Below are 11,643 nucleotides of genomic sequence, written 5' to 3'. Positions count from 1 at the left end.
TAAGCATTGTGTCTCGGGTGTACAATATACTATAACGTTAAATCACAATTTAGTGTATTTATCTGTTCTGGGTTCCATTGTGTCGTGTACGTAATAAATTATAGATTATTTATATTTTACTTGTGACATTTACTTGTGACTGCTATCTAATTGCAAAACACGTTCCATCCTTCACACAAGCACACACACAAGACACACACGCAATCAAATAGACGCTAGAGTAAATTTATTCCCAATGACCTGCCAAATCCACCACTGCTGTATTTAATGCTACAAAATATGCGCCCTTGCACAATAAAGATACTTAGACCCAGGATATCTTATTACACCAGCAGCCCACTTGGCTCTACAAGTGATCAAGCAGTGTGATCATGTAATGTTCCATTCATCAGCAGGTCTGAGTGGTCATTAATTAATTCAGTTGCTTGTTCAATCATCAGCAACCTATGAATGCAATACAATCAGGCATGGAAAGGGCAATGGATTTACATATGATTGACAGGTCTGCTCCTTGTACTGTATGGCACATGTCTATGACCATGACCTAGACATACAAATATTTATCAACAAAAAATAATAATTCGTACCCATGTTCTTAAGTATGTCAAAGTACAGATTTTGGCCATATTTCAGGTTGCATAAGATGCCTGTTTTATAGTCACCCAGAATTGTAGTTTCATCCACATAGCTAATTATGAATATTATGAATTCATAAGCATCTCTCTACAAGAGTCAACCTTATATGCACACACACACACACACACACATACACACACACACACACACACATATATACATATAATTTAACAATAATTTGATTATTTATCAAATCTGTTCTTCAAAAATATCAATAACAACCGTTCACTGACGAGAACGAATCGGATTCGTTCGATAAAAGAGTCGCTTGTTCCTGAACGACTCACCGCTAATCGGACGATTGCCGAAGCAGCTGGTCTGAACCCCGACTCGTGACACTTTCATATATGGTCACGTAAGCATGGCAACGCCTGACGTGCTCTCCAAAAGCGCTGCTAAAAACAGCACTGACACCCTTCGAGGCGACAGTTGACTGAAGAGGAGCGAGATAGGAATAGAAAGAGAGACTCCATTCCCACAGGCCCCGGTGACTCGACATTGTTCTTGTTACATTTAGGATATACAGAGGAGGTCAGAGGAGCGCTTGGCCCCACGCAGCTGACTGGCTTCCACGCGGCGCCGTGCAATGAGTCTGTCTTTGGAGTATCCCCATTCCCGCAAGCAGGACACCATGGACAACCTCGAGAAACAGCTCATCTGCCCAATCTGCCTTGAGATCTTCACCAAACCCGTTGTCATCTTGCCCTGTCAGCACAATCTTTGCCGAAAATGTGCTAATGACATCTTCCAGGTGGGCCAAAAAGTAGTCAAAAGGCTTAAAATGTCTTTTACTACCACTGTCTATTGTCACTGTAATGGACACGTGCTGCTAATGTCCTATACACATTCTTCAGGTGACCAAAGTGTTATTTCAGGCGTAGATAATTCATCATTTATTGATTAGTATGATGTGGATTTCCTGGGTCAAAGTTTGTGCCTTTAGACCTGTCTATTGTTAGGCCTTGAGCTCAGCTGTTTCAACCTCACTTGACACACATAGTATGTTCAAAGTGAAAATGCATGATTTGTTTCATTCTATTATTGTGTTATTATATTAATATTACAAGATTTCCTTGATTGCAGTTGATACTTTCAGAATTTTGCATGCTCTTTGTGTATGATCTTGTTCAACTCATCTGAGAATTTTTCACTGTGCAACATACTTTTTTATATAAATCTGAACTTTTTTACAAAGCTGTAAACTTGCTCAGTGTCACAAATAAGCTTACAATATATTCCGATTTTTTAAACCTCTCACAATCAAAAATAAAAAAAATTACGTCAGGAGGTTGAACACATACGAGTGCTGATTAGTAGTATTTTTAAATTTTTACTTTATTTGATGCAGGCATCTAACCCATACTTGGCATCACGCGGCAGCACAGTTACATCAGGTGGAAGGTTCCGGTGCCCGTCATGCAGGCATGAGGTGGTACTTGATCGGCATGGTGTATATGGCCTGCAGCGCAACCTGCTGGTGGAGAACATCATTGACATGTACAAGCAGGAGAGCAGCAGGTGTGTGTGTGTGTATTTTTGAACATAAATGTTGTGGAGGTGGGTCAGGGTCACAATGTAAGTGTATCTGCAGTGACAGGGTGTGGGTGACAGACACAGATTTTCTGATTTTTATTAGAGAGTGTGAGTTGATGCTGTAAATTTAGTAAATTTACGTGTAGATCAGTCCATATGTGTAGACTTACAGACCGGAGACCATCACAAATACTAGTGTGTTTGCTGTGTTGAGGCCACACCTGAATAATATCTGGTCAGCAGTGTTCCTGTGGGCAGGAGCATATGCTGGATGAGGTTAAAAACTGTGGGGAGCAGCAGTGAATGCACAAGTGCATGACTAGAATAACCAAGATGTATATTGGAGTTGGCTTAGCAATTACCCCAAAAAACAAAGGTGTTGCTTTATAAGTGACAAGCTTGCAGTCACCTTGACTTTCCATGGAATTGTGTGCTGTGGTGATGTACTTGCATAATTCAGAATAACAAAGAAAAATGTATAGCAATATCCACCATGTTTATGTGTGTGTGGCTCTTGGTAGGGTTATTTTTGTATTTAGGGCAGTGTGACACACTGAAGACTGTCTATTTCTGTACGAGGGCAGAAACATTCCTATTCATGTGACTTAGTCTAGACATACATATATGCAGACAGGTAAAAGAAACACACACTCTCCTTAATGCCTTTAGGTCTGATAATATGTCACATTATAATAGTTCATTAGTTACATTTATTATTTTAATTCTAACCCATATTTATTCAGAACCACTGTTGACCAGAATTGACATAAGGGATTTGGTGGGTTTCTGAGGAACAACTAGGCTATTGCTGACAAATTGACAATTGGGACTGTTCTCATTCTAGCAGCTTATAGAACAACAAACATATTCAAATGCCTAATGTGCGTTCATTTCGTGTGTGAGTAGCAGTAAGCCAGAACCTGCAGTTTGCAAGGCTGAAGGCCCAATGTGCGAGCAGCATACAGAGGAGCGAATCAACATCTACTGTGTCACCTGTGCCACACCCACCTGCTCTCTCTGCAAGGTGTTTGGAGCCCACAAAGACTGCCAGGTTGCTCCTTTGAACACCATCTATGACTCACAAAAGGTAAGAGTAATGGCTGCCTTTATCTCTCACTAACTCTCTCATCTTGTTGCAGCTCTTGAGTTATTTAAAGTTGTGTGTCTTTTAGACAGAGCTTACTGATTGTATATCCATGCTGGTTGGGAATAACGATCGCATTCAGGGCATTATTAGCCAACTGGAGGAAAGCTGCCGAACTGTTGAAGTGAGTCTCTCTCTCTCTCTCTCTCTCACACACACACACACACACACACACACAGGATTTCTCAAAGGTGAGTACACCTCCCACATTTTCTAAATATTGTATTATATCTTTTCATTGGACAGCACTGAAGATATGATACTTTGATACATTGTAAAGTAGTCAGTGTACAGCTTGTTTAAATTGTACATTTGCTGTCCCCTCAAAATAACTAAACACACAGATACAGTGGGTTGCAAAAGTATTCTGCCCCCTTGAACTTTTCCACATTTTGTCACATTACAGCCACAAACATGAATCTATTTTATTGGAATTCCACGTGAAAGACCAATACAAAGTGGTGTACACATGAAAAGTGGAACAAAAATCATACATGATTCCAAACATTTTTTACAAATAAATAACTGAAAAGTGGGGTGTGCATATTTATTCGCCCCCCCTGAGTCAATACTTTGTTGAACCACCTTTTGCTGCAATCACAGCTGCCAGTCTTTTAGGGTATGTCTCTACCAGCTTTGCGCAAATTCTTGCCCATTCTTCTTTGCAAAACAGCTCCAGCTTAGTCCGATTAGATGGACAGCATTTGTGAACAGCAGTTTTCAGATCCTGATACAGATTCTCGATTGGATTTAGATCTGGACTTTGACTGGGCCATTCTAACACATGGATATGGTTTGTTTTACACCATTCCATTGTTGCTCTGGCTTTATGTTTAGGGTCATTAGGGTCACGCATAGTGTTTTGCATTTTGGCCAAAAAGTTCCATTTTGGTCTCATCTGACCAGAGAACCTTCTTCCACATGTTTGCAATGGCTTTCTTCTTGCCACTCTTCCATAAAGGCCAACTTTGTCACGACTAATAGTTGTCCTATGGACAGATTCCCCCACCTGAGTCACCAAGGGCCTCTTGGCTGCATTTCTGATCAGCACTTTCCTTGTTCATGAGTTTAGGTGGATGGCCTTGTCTTAGTAGGTTCACAGTTGTGCCATACTCCTTCCACTTCTGAATGATCGCTTGAACAGTGCTCCCTGGGATGTTCAAGGCTTGGGAAATCTTTTTTTAAATTTCTCAATAACTTTATCCCACACCTGTCTGGTGTGTTCTTTGGAGTTCATGGTGTTGCTGCTCCCAATATTCTCTTAAACAACATCTGAGGCCGTCACAGAGCAGCTGTATTTGTACTGACATTAGATTACACACAGGTGCACTCTCTTTAGACATTAGCACTCATCAGGCATGTCTATGGGCAACTGACTGCACTCAGACCACAGGGGGCTGAATTATTACGCACACACCACTTTTCAGTTATTTATTTGTAAAAAATGTTTGGAATCATTTATGATTTTTGTTCCACTTCTCAAGTGTAAACCACTTTGTATTGGTCTTTCACGTGGAATTCCAATAAAATAGATTCATGTTTGTGGCTGTAATGTGACAAAATGTGGAAAAGTTCAAGGGGGCTGAATACTTTTTAGAGACTTTGGCTCCTCCACCTTCCATTTGAGGATGTCCTACACCTGCACAATAGGAATTAAGGCTGGATACATGCTTGGCCAGTCCAGCACCTTTGCCCTCAGTTTCTTTAGCAAGGCAGTGTTCATCCTGGAGGGGTGTTTGGGGTCATTATCATGTTGGAATACTACGGCCTAGTTTTCAAAGGGAAAATTGCTTCAATATGTTATAGTACATAATGGAATTGATGGTTCCCTCAATGAATTGTACCTCCTCAGTGCCAGCAGCACTTATGCAACCCCAACCATGACATGTGCACCATCTTGACTGTAGGCAAGACTCACTTGTCTTTCTACTCCTAACCTGGCTGCTGCCACACAGGCTTGACACCATCTAAACCAAATAGGTTAGTCTTGGTCTAATCAGACCACAGGACATGGTTCTAGAATCCATGTCCTTAGTCTGCTTGTCTTCAGCAAAAATTTTAGTTATTTTGAAAGGACAACAAATTTACACTCTTATACAAGCTGTAATCTGACTATTTTAAATTGTATGAAAGTGTCATATCTTTAGTGTTATCCCAAGGAAAGATTCAATAAAATACTTACATAAATTTGAGGGGTGTACTCACTTTTTTGGGACACCGTGTGTGTACACATCTAGTAAAAAGTTGTTTCTTCTTTTAGTGTTATTATTGCTTGCTAAATTATTGTGTGCTTGTGAATCAACAGGAGAATGGACGGCGACAGAAGTCACGTATTTGTGAAACGTTTGACCACCTCTATGCTCTGTTGGAGGAGAGAAAAAGAGAGATGTCCCTGCTGATTAATGCTGAACAGGACGAGAAGCTCAACTACATCCGTGGCCTGCGACGTCGCTACAGTGACCATCTGGAGGCCATGGCAAAAATTGTGGAGACGGGCATACGGACCATGGAGGAGCCGGAGATGGCCATCTTCTTACAGGTCTGTCAAGCGGCAGACCAATCAGACTGTCCCAGTCAAACAAGGCATAATATTACTTTTTAGTGGTTTGAATAATAGTTATGATGAAACCACTAGTGTAAATCTGAATCTTCCTGAAAAGATATTTAATGATGCAGGTGTCATTTCTTCTCCTTATAGAATGCAAAGCCTCTGCTGCAACAGTAAGTACCATGTACAGTACAGTGTTGACTTTCCTGAATAAAATACTTTTGTTTTGCTTCAAAAATACATATTGTACCATGCACATTTTGTGGCCAGTTAATTATGAATACCTTTAATTTAACTAGGAACTTCAGAGAAGCCTGAAATAATTGTAGCGTGTTTGGAAGCCTTTGGTGTATCAGAACTTGCATTCATTTTGACAGTGAAAGGCTGTGAGAATGTGTGCTTGTATTAGAACATTAGAACAAGTAAATTTTTTTTCTCGCATTCATATTTATAGAAATGTTTGGCCACTTGGTGTGTATTGCACTGTATATCATGTGACTCATGAATATGTACGTATGAACATTCTAAACAGGATTGCTGAAGGCTCTAACACTTCTCACCTGGAGAAGCTGGAGAGAGGCTATGAGAACATGGATCACTTCACTACCAGCTTCACCAAAGAGAGACAAGCTCTGCTCAGTATTGACTTCATCAAAGGTACCTAAACATAAGACGATGCCACAATATTCAGATAAATGCCCGTCAAGTCTGAAGGATGACTTCCGTTATCTTCCTTCCTCTAAAACAGAAGATGAGGAGGAAGAAGATGGTGTAGAAGAAGGAGAGAGAGAAGATGAGCCAATGGAAGAGACCACAACCTCTACAAACCTTCCAAAACCAGTTCAGCAGAACCCTCTACTGCCCCAGACCCCTCAGTTTCCGGTGTCTCCCCCAACTCAGAGCCTGGCACCAGCTGCAGATCTACCTACACAGGTGACTCAGCATTCATCACTGGAGTGATAACTAAATGCACACACACAACGGAGTCCAAAGGTCCTACAGAAAATGGAACCACTTCTGATTATACTAATGTTTACATGTAACATTTACATTTGAGTTTTTACAATATATGTTATGTCATGAAAACTATTTTAGACGCTGCTTTTCTTCAGTTGTTCAACACGTTTAATTAAATCTGACATGGAATGTGTACATTTTATACAAGAGGTTAATGTTTCAATCTTCAATAGCATCATATCACTCTTTGAAACTTTGTAACAGTTTTAATTGAGCATCAGGCTATGGCAAAATATAACTAATGACATTTCTATTCCAATTTTAATTTGTTAAGATTAGTACAAGGAGATTGTAAGATTGTTAGACAACATTGAGCAACAGTACATAAAGTCATGATGAATATTAGAGCAAGTTTAGAGTATGTAAGTAATATATGCATGACTAGTTCTAGAGAGAGGGTGTCACCTGGCACGGGTGTAGCTACACTGTGGCATGTAAGAAAAACCCTGCCATCCTCAATATAGTGTCTGTGTTGATCCTGCATTAAATTTTGATGTTCTCATTTATTGTGTTTTGTTTTTGTGTGTGTGTGTGTGTGTGTAAACAAACAACCATAGAACCAACTAATGGATGCCCATGGCCTACAGTTAAAATAGAGACCGCCCTCTGAAAACACTGGGTCTAGGCTTGTTAGTATCTGACTTCTGGTCTTTTTCGATGGTCACCATGCCAGATAATAGTGCCATAAATTCTTGATGAGTCTTGTCTTGACCCTGACCAATCATTATCCAAGTCATTCACCACTGTAAGGCAGGAAGGTCAGGACATTGTCAGTGTTATAGTAAAGCATCATAGTATCTGTGAGAAAAATGTGACCATATTAATAATTGTGACATCCAGGATACCAGTGCTGTTTTACAAACAAGGAGCCAGAGAATGTTCCGCATCAGCAGTTCTGGAAGCCATCATTAACATTATTTTCTGACAGTTGCAATACATGCTGTCTTTGTGCCAGTGAGTGTATTCTCCCCGACAAGCTTCATTTGGTATGATGTGCACCTGAACATTCATGCCAACCGTTTATTAATTCCCAGCGATTGTCCGGACCCTTTCTGACCCCTGCTTTCTCTCCCTGTGTAATTATCAGGCCTTCTGCTTCCTGCCACCTCAGTGCTTCATCAGCATGCAGGAGCTGAAGCCTCCCAGTAGGGAGCAGTGTGTAACTGGGTGTGTGTGTGTGTGTGTGTGTGTGTGTGTGTGTTCACATGTACGTGAGTAAGTGCAATAAATGAGTAGAGAATGCATTAAAAATGCATTCATGGAACGATCCTGCTGCTCTTCATTATTTAGGTGCAGCTGGTGAGCTGGGTACCTTCAGGGACGGCCGCCACCTCATCTGGTCACGACTTCAGTATTGGATGCAGCCCCACCAGTCCCACCTCACTTCTCCGACCTTGCTTTCTTTTTTCTTACGTGTCTGATGCCTGTGTCATCCCTCAGAGAAATGTCTGTTCGTCAGAAGGCCTAAAACACAAAAATCACCTCCCCGAATAGTTTATTTTTCCCCCTTTCTCTCTTCTATAGAATGATTTCGGTGCTAAGCGCAGCATCACTTGCTGTATAACGTTTCTGTCCTGTTATTCCGAATGCATGCAGGGACAAATTAGTGAATCAGTCAAAGAAGTCCGAATCCAGAGGGACTCATATGAACAACTAATCTACAGACTGCTAAATACTTTCGTGTAGTGGTTTTATCAGAAAAAAAATCCATATTTCTAAATAATATAATAATGCAAGTTAAGTGCATAATTATCTTTCATGTATCACAGCTTGACAATGAACTGGAAAGTATTCCAGTAATTTAATTATATCCTTATTTTTAACAATGCTGTTAATATTACTTGATATTTCTTTATTTTTTCCTAGAAGGAATATCTGTGTAATCTGTTGCTTCTGGTTTGCCCGCAGGCATCTTCTCCACCTGTCCCCTCTCCTCATCCCAGTGACTGTCCGCAGCAGGTCGAGGACAAAAGTGGTGACGGGCCACGTCACGTCTTCTCTTTTTCGTGGCTGAACACCCCAAAGTGACCCCGCAGAAACCGCCCGGCAGACTCCTGTTCAGGGGACGGAGAGAGAAGCGTACCTTGCTGGAGAACTGATGGTGGAACATATGATACACACAAACGCATACCCCAGAAAACGTGTTGAGCTTTGACAACTTTGAAACTTTTATTACAAATATAAATATTCGACATTCTTTTGCAAATAACCAAAAAAAAAAAAAAGACTGGCACACACTGTCATACAAGCCACGAGTGACAGTAACGGTCGCATAATGGACATAATGGACATTTGTTGCGCTCCTCAGCCTTTGTGTCTGAATTGAGTCCCGAAGGCCGTGTATCAAAGTCAACATGAACCAATGAATAAAAAAAAAAATCCTAATAAAATATGTTATCTATCATTTGACCAACGCCTAACGTGAAACGCTCTTTCACTTCCCAAAGATGTCCATCATTTTGCGGTTGCTGCTGGCCTGCTGCGCCAGCTGCTCGGCGCGGGCCATCTCCAGCACCTCCCTGAGGAGGTGGAAGGTGAGGTCGAGGGAGATCGGCGGCTCGTCGGAGCGCCGCTCCCTGGCGAGGAGCCGCTGCGTGAGCCGCAGCTGCAGCGCGCGGTTGACCGCGGGCCCCGGGTTCGAGGCCGGTCCGGGCTGGTCCAGGCGGATCAGGTACTCCTCGCCGAGGCGCACGAGGACGGGGGGCGGCGGCGGCGGCGGCGGCGGGACGCGCGACTCCGCGAGCGCGCGACTGCCGCACCGGGGCAGGAAGGTCGCGAGCGCCGCCACCGCCCACAGCAGCAGGTTCGGCTTCATGTCACGGCTGGAGGAGGAGGGGGGGGGAGACCTGGGGGGCAGCGGTTTACACCTTATTCATTACTTAAACTATTAAACAAAAACAACATTTCATTATGAATTAGGTTTATTTTACGCCAAATTATATAGAGAGAGTTTCAATATTTTTTAGAAAAAAATTCTAGCCAATACTTGGTATTCTAAAATAAACATATTCAAAAATCTTCAAGAACCAGATCAGTCTTCGATTTATTTTTCATTTTTTCCCTATCACTGGTTTACCTTCATTATAAACAGTTTAAATGGACTAAACATCGGCTGCGTACCTGTGTGCGTGTCGGGCAGGAAGTGCGCGCTGCGTCCTGACGACGGTCCGCCGTTTCCTCCGACCGGTTGGCGAGCGCGCCGGTGCCGCCGCGTTTTTATGCGCCGCTCAACGCGCGCACGCGTCCACGGATAAACTGGGGCGGGGGGGGGGGACACCTGAATGGACGTTGCGAAGTCCCCCTCCCCTCGCATCGCATCGCATCGCCTCGCCTCGGACAGTAATTGGCGTCGGGACCCCTCTGCTGAAGTGCGGGACGCCAATTTGGTCAAAAAACAGAGACGCGCGCGCGTGCCTTCGGCGCCAAATGAATCCTGACAGCGGAGGCGCGCAATTACCGGGCCCTCCGGGTCCCAGGCGTCCCCGTCCCCGACTGATTAAACTGGAAAATCGGCCCGGCTTCACTCCGGTAATTGAATATCAATCAGCCTGCGCGCGTTAATTGGACTGGGAATGTTGCGCAAATCAATTAGCGCGAGCCCCGTTAAACGGGTCAAGAAAACGCACCTGTTTTATCGTCCTACGAACGAAAAGAGTCTCTTCGAGTCCAGGGGCGTTTGTTATAATTACAGTCTCACTAAAGCGCTCCGGCATTGTTTGGTGTACGTGTGGCCTATTTCGTGGTCGTGTTGGTCCGGTGAGGTGTGGAGCTGTGGAGGGGAAATGGCACGTTGCACTGGCACTGCAGGAAACGACCATCAGGCCCGGTGTTCTGGTTTATGTGGACTCTGCTTCTCAGGCCTTCCTGGGCTACGGCGTAAAAAGCGGTGTTGAGAACGTCTGATGACCTTTTAGCAATGAGCTGCATAAAAAAGAACAGATTCGACGTGTATTGAACTGCGTTTTTCGCTGTTTCCTTGCAACACAAAGCCTTGCAACATAAACATAAAGGCGATACTTCAAGGCGAAACATGTTGTGAAGATGGCGATAATCGGAGGGGGATGGGTGGCCACATACGAAAATTACTTATCATTATTATTAATAAAAGTGAAGTGATTGTCATTGTGAATCACTGCAGCACAGCACACGGTAACACAACGAAATGTGTCCTCTGCAGTGGGCAGCCATGGCAGGCGCCCGGGGAGCAGTGTGTGGGGACGGTACTTTGCTCAGTGGCACCTTGGTGGATCGGATCCGTTTCCTTGCCGTTTCCTTTAGGGGGAGTGGGGTGTTTGTCTTGGTTACTAAGCTGCTGGGGGGCGGGGTTGGTGGTCGCCCAGGGCACCGCCCCTTTAGTTGACGTCACTGAGTCATGGCACCCCCGGGATGGGTGGCCATGGTATTTACATTTACAGCATTTATCAGACGCCCTTATCCAGAGCGACTTACAATCAGTAGTTACAGGGACAGTCCCCCCCTGGAGCAACTTAGGGTTAAGTATCTTGCTCAGGGACACAATGGTAGTAAGTGGGATTCAAACCTGGGTCTTCTGGTTCATAGGCGAGTGTGTTACCCACTAGGCTACTACCACCCTGGTATAAGCCATTATTGATATAAATATAATTAGCAGATACGGGGTCACTCCTTGGGCTTTATGTCATCCCGGTGTACCTAATTGTACCGTAATGTGCATACATGTACAAATATATGCAATACTGTGCTTTATAGGGACAGATATGCACTTTATTGTCCCTGTGGAGGAAAT

General features: G+C 43.3%; 2 protein-coding genes across 2 annotated transcripts; one reads left to right on the top strand and one right to left on the bottom strand.

The window, feature by feature from the left end:
- Window positions 1–1,041: 1,041 nt before the first annotated feature.
- On the top strand, window positions 1,042–9,268 carry trim55a (tripartite motif containing 55a). The gene is made up of 9 exons (XM_028978031.1): window positions 1,042–1,387; window positions 1,985–2,154; window positions 3,076–3,256; window positions 3,342–3,437; window positions 5,619–5,852; window positions 6,012–6,034; window positions 6,394–6,518; window positions 6,610–6,794; window positions 8,787–9,268. The coding sequence occupies exons 1-9, from the start codon at window positions 1,223–1,225 to the stop codon at window positions 8,904–8,906; spliced, it is 1,299 nt and encodes a 432-aa protein (XP_028833864.1). The 5' UTR covers window positions 1,042–1,222; the 3' UTR covers window positions 8,907–9,268.
- On the bottom strand, window positions 9,023–10,052 carry crha (corticotropin releasing hormone a). Its single transcript, XM_028978032.1, has 2 exons — window positions 9,999–10,052; window positions 9,023–9,724 (listed from the first exon to the last, which is right to left on the bottom strand). The coding sequence occupies exon 2, from the start codon at window positions 9,691–9,693 to the stop codon at window positions 9,313–9,315; it is 381 nt and encodes a 126-aa protein (XP_028833865.1). The 5' UTR covers window positions 9,694–9,724; window positions 9,999–10,052; the 3' UTR covers window positions 9,023–9,312.
- Window positions 10,053–11,643: the final 1,591 nt, after the last annotated feature.

The sequence above is a fragment of the Denticeps clupeoides genome, chromosome 4 (assembly GCF_900700375.1).
Source record: "Denticeps clupeoides chromosome 4, fDenClu1.1, whole genome shotgun sequence".
NCBI lineage: Eukaryota > Metazoa > Chordata > Actinopteri > Clupeiformes > Denticipitidae > Denticeps > Denticeps clupeoides.
Note: the sequence above shows the minus strand (reverse complement) of the source record. Positions and strands in the feature narration are given on the sequence as shown.